General features: G+C 53.1%; 1 protein-coding gene across 1 annotated transcript; it reads right to left on the bottom strand.

The window, feature by feature from the left end:
• Positions 1-381: 381 nt before the first annotated feature.
• On the bottom strand, positions 382-1,485 carry LOC147645289 (uncharacterized). The gene is made up of 2 exons (XM_086874866.1): positions 1,434-1,485; positions 382-1,247 (listed from the first exon to the last, which is right to left on the bottom strand). Exons 1-2 carry the CDS (start codon positions 1,483-1,485, stop codon positions 409-411), a joined length of 891 nt encoding a protein of 296 aa, XP_086730992.1. The 3' UTR covers positions 382-408.
• Positions 1,486-4,424: the final 2,939 nt, after the last annotated feature.

Here is a 4,424-nt window from a genome sequence, read left to right as displayed (position 1 = left end):
AGCATTCAGTGGCACTGAGTGGTTTTGAGGTGACATTGAAGCCTCTCATCTCTATGAGTGCTAAGAAATGGAGACAACTACACCAAATACCCCCACAAACCCCAAATCCTCCCAAGTATATCCTTGAACCCCAGTTTCCCTTGAAGCTCTAGTAAAAAGAAAGGCTTTAAAGGTCTTGGATGAACTTGTTCATTTTTACCCCGATTTTGTCTATTTTAAAGGGATGAAGATGAATTAAAAGAAAATTAGGACTGAAACAAAAGCACCACCAGCCCAGTGTCTTCCCAATGCAGATCAGTGGAAACAGAGGTCATCAGGGCTCTGCCCAACGTGGGTCCTCTGATGGGGAATGGAGCTGGAGCACCACACGAAGCTCTTTCTGCACTTGGGGCACTCGCAGGGCTTCCCTTACTGGTGCTTCTGTTGGTGTCTGGTCAAGTGAGAGCTCCTGGAGAAGCTCTTCCCACACTGGGGACACTCGTAGGGCCTCTCCCCAGTGTGGATGCGTTTGTGGGTGTTGAGGCTGGAGCTCTGGCTGAAGCTCTTCCCACATTCCCCACACTCATAGGGCCTCTCCCCAGTGTGGATCATCTGGTGGATGGTCAATTGGAACCTCCGGTTGAAGGTCATTGCACACTCCCCACAGTGATAGGGCCGTTCACCAGTGTGGGTCCTCTGGTGGCAGATGAGGCTGGAGCTGTGGCTGAAGCTCTTCCCACATTCCCCACACTCGTAGGGCCTCTCCCCAGTGTGGATGCGCCGGTGGGTGATGAGGGTGAAGTTTCGCTTGAATCCCTCCCCACAGTCAGGGCAGTGGAAGGGCCTCTCCTCACTGTGAATCCGCTGGTGCTTGAGGAGATGGGAGCTGGTCTGAAATTTCTTCTCACACTCAGGACACTCGTAGGGCCTCTCCCCAGTGTGGATGCGCTGGTGGATGACAAGTTGGGAGTTGAAGCTGAAGCTCTTCCCACACTCCAAGCACTTGTAGCGCTTCTCCCCATCCTGAAGCTGCTCATGGACCACCAGCTCAGAGCCCTGGCTGGATCTCCGGCCGCCTTCCCGGCACAGGGTGGGTCTTTCCTCCTCAGAGCACCCTGGGATGAGTTTGGAGCCTCTCCTCCTGTGGGAACTCCATGGCTTTTCCTCCCCGTTGGATTCCTGTGCCGTGGAGCCACTCAAAACAGCCTCTTCCATGAGGTTCTGCTGTGGGGATTTGTCCTCCCTGGTCTCCATCCTCAGCTCCTTGTCTGGGGGAGGAAGGACAAGGAGAGGATGGGATTTGCCTCCGTGCCAGAGGCAAGGGGAAGGAGATCCCCCCAGTGCGTCCCCAGCAGGATGGCGTCGGCAGCGGGGTTGTCCTGCAGCCGGGGGCCATGCTGGGCTGGGAGATGGAGCAGGAGAGAGGGGGAAAGGGGCACTGACTTCCTGCTCACCTGCCTGGGTGTCCTGGAGCATCTTCCTCTTCCTCACAGCCTCCTTCTCCATCCAGCCAAGGTTTGGGAATGGGAAATCCTGGTTTGGGGAAATACAAGGGATGAGGACATTGGTTTAAGGGGTTTCCTCTCTCCAAGTCCACCTTTAGAAGTCACTAGGCAGCTGGTGCCCATATAAATCCCCCAAACACCAAAATTCAGTCCTGAAAATGTCTCCCAGGAGTTCCCCAACTCTGGTCTCTCCCCTTTGCTGTTCAGGGGTTCCTCCCTGTCCCAGCTGCTTGGGGTCACGCTTGTACAAGAGGTCCCCCTGTCTGCTCAGTCCCTGCCCTCCCCAGGCTGCTGGGAGTGCCAGGAATCTGAAAAGTTCCCCCTGTTTCCATCTCCCCACTTAGGGATGCTGGACGCCCTTAAGTGCCCCCAAGAGGCATTTTCCACTCAGCTTTGGAGTTCTTCATTCTCCAAACATCTTCCAGGAAAAAACCCAACCCAGGGATCCCCCAGGATATCTGGGCCGAGCTCCCACTCCCCAGGCACCTACAGGATGGGGGTGATGATCTCACAGGTGGGGGCTGTGAATTCAGGAAGTGCTCGACCTCGTGGTTCCTTCTCCTTTCCTTGATCTTCCTTTGTTCCTCCTCTTCCTCCCGTTCCTCCTCCCTATCCCCACCTTCTTCTCCTACTGCCATTTCTTCTTGCTCTCCTTCTTCATCCCTCCTCTTCCATCCCTCCTCCTCCTCCCCCAGGAGCAGTGACACCCTCGGTGCCCCGTTCCCAAACCCCTCACAGCCCACGGCAGGAGCGGGGATGGAGCCGGGACAGGTCGGGATGGGCAGCGCGGGGCTCTCCGCTGCTCCCACCCGCTGGGGACGGGGGGAACCCGGCCCGGGGAAAAGGAGAGGGAAACTGGGAAAACTGGGGGCTGCAGATCCAACCTGGGGCTGGCTGGGAACCCTGGCTGGGGACTGCCAGCCCTTGGGGCTCCTCTGGGGAGATGTGGGACCGGGGAACACAGAGAGGGCTGGGGGATCCCAGGAGTTGCAGCACTGGCAGGGACTGGTTTGTACTGGAATGATACTGGAACCTTACTGGGGCAACTGTGAATCCTTGGGAATGAGCACAAGACGCATGCTGATGGTAGCTGAGATATACTGGGAGTGTCTGTGACCATACTGGGGGGATTGAAATAACACTGGGAACAACGGGAACCATGCTGGGGACAGCTGGGATCCTACTGGGATCACAGTGGGAGCAACTGGGCCGTGCTGGGTAAGACTGGGACCATACTGGCAGCAACTGGGACTGCACTCAGGGTGACTGGGAGTGACTAGGAGCAACTGGGATAGACTGGGCGAGAGACAACAAGTGCAGGTAAATGGCAGCAATGGGAACTACACTGGATAATCCTGGGAACAGCTGTGCCCATGCTGGGGTCATACTGGGATCCTACTGGAACTAGCTGGGATCATACTGGGGGTGACTGCAAAGGGGCTGGCTGGGACTGGAACCATACTGGAGGTGACTGGGAGCAATTGGGCCCATCCTGGGAGTGACAGGGAGTCACTCTGGCCATGACTGGAACCATACTGGGATGATCTGGAAGTGACTGGAACTATACTGGAAGTGTCTGGTACAACAGCTCATACTGGGAGGGACTTCAGTTGTAGTGGGAGTGACTGGGATTATCCTGGAAGTGACTGGAACCATACTGGGAGTGACAATGGCTCCTACAGGGATAGCACTGGGAACCACTGGGATTACAGTGGGTGTGAATGGATCCTGACTGGGGGTTACTGGGAGCTACTGGGCCCATGCTGGGAGGAAAATGTGGACACATTGGGAGCAACTGGAACCATGCTGAGGGGACTGTGACCACAACTGGGATCACAGTGGGAGAAACAGGGAGCCACTGGGAAAGACAGGGATCATTCTGAAGTAACTAAAACCTTACAGGGGCAACTGGGATATACTGGAAGGTCTGCAATCATAGTGGGGTTAATGGATCCACATTGGGAAGAGCTGGGACCACCTTGGGAGAAACTGGGAGTGAGTGGAACCATGCTGAGATGGACTGGGACTACTCTAGGGACAACTGGGATCACACTGGTAGGAATTGGGAAGAATTGCAACTATTCTGGGATCACACTCAACTGGGATCATACTGGGATCACAGTGGGAGCAGCTGGGTCCATGCTGGCTGAGACTGGGATCCCACTGAGGGTGACTGGAATCATACTGGGATTGACTGGGAGTGGCTGGGAACAACTGGAATCATGCTGAGAGCAACTGGGAGGAGCTGGGAATGACTGGGAGCGTGCTGGGGCTGACTGGGATATACTGGGAGAGACAGGGAGTCCCAGGGATCACACTGGAGGCTACTGGGGTCACACTGGCACTGCCAGGGAGCAACTGGGGGCCACTGGCCTCATACCGGGAGTGACTGGGATTAGACTGGGAGTGACTGGGAGTTCCTGGGATTAGACTGCGAGTATGAAGGAAACTGGAAAATTGGGGAAAAAATGGGGGAAAAAACCAGGATAAATTAAAGGAAAACATCAGGGAAAAACCAGGGAAAAAAACAGAAAAAAAAATCACGGTGAAATCAAAATAATGGGATAAAAATCATGAAAAAATTGGGAAAAATTTGGGGAAAAACGGAAAAATTTGACAAAAAAATTGAGAAAACCAGGAAAAATTTGGGGAAAAACAAAGAGTAAACTCAAGGAAAAGAAAGTGGAAAAAATTGGGAAAAATCAGGAAAAATGGGGAAAAAATCAGGAAAAAATAGGAAAAGAAGGAAAAATCAGGAAAAAAGGGGAAAAAAATCAGGAAAAAAGCCCGAGAAAATCAGAAGAAAAACTGGGAAAGAACTTGGAAAAATCAGGGAAAAACAGGAAAAAAAAGATAAATAAAATCTAAAAAAAATGGGAAAAAATTGTGAAAAAATTGTGGGAAAATCAGGCAAACAATTAGGGACATTTGAGAAGAAGT

The sequence above is a fragment of the Cyanistes caeruleus genome, unplaced genomic scaffold (assembly GCF_971803275.1).
Source record: "Cyanistes caeruleus unplaced genomic scaffold, bCyaCae1.hap1.1 HAP1_SUPER_30, whole genome shotgun sequence".
Classification (NCBI taxonomy): Eukaryota; Metazoa; Chordata; class Aves; order Passeriformes; family Paridae; genus Cyanistes; species Cyanistes caeruleus.
Note: the sequence above shows the minus strand (reverse complement) of the source record. Positions and strands in the feature narration are given on the sequence as shown.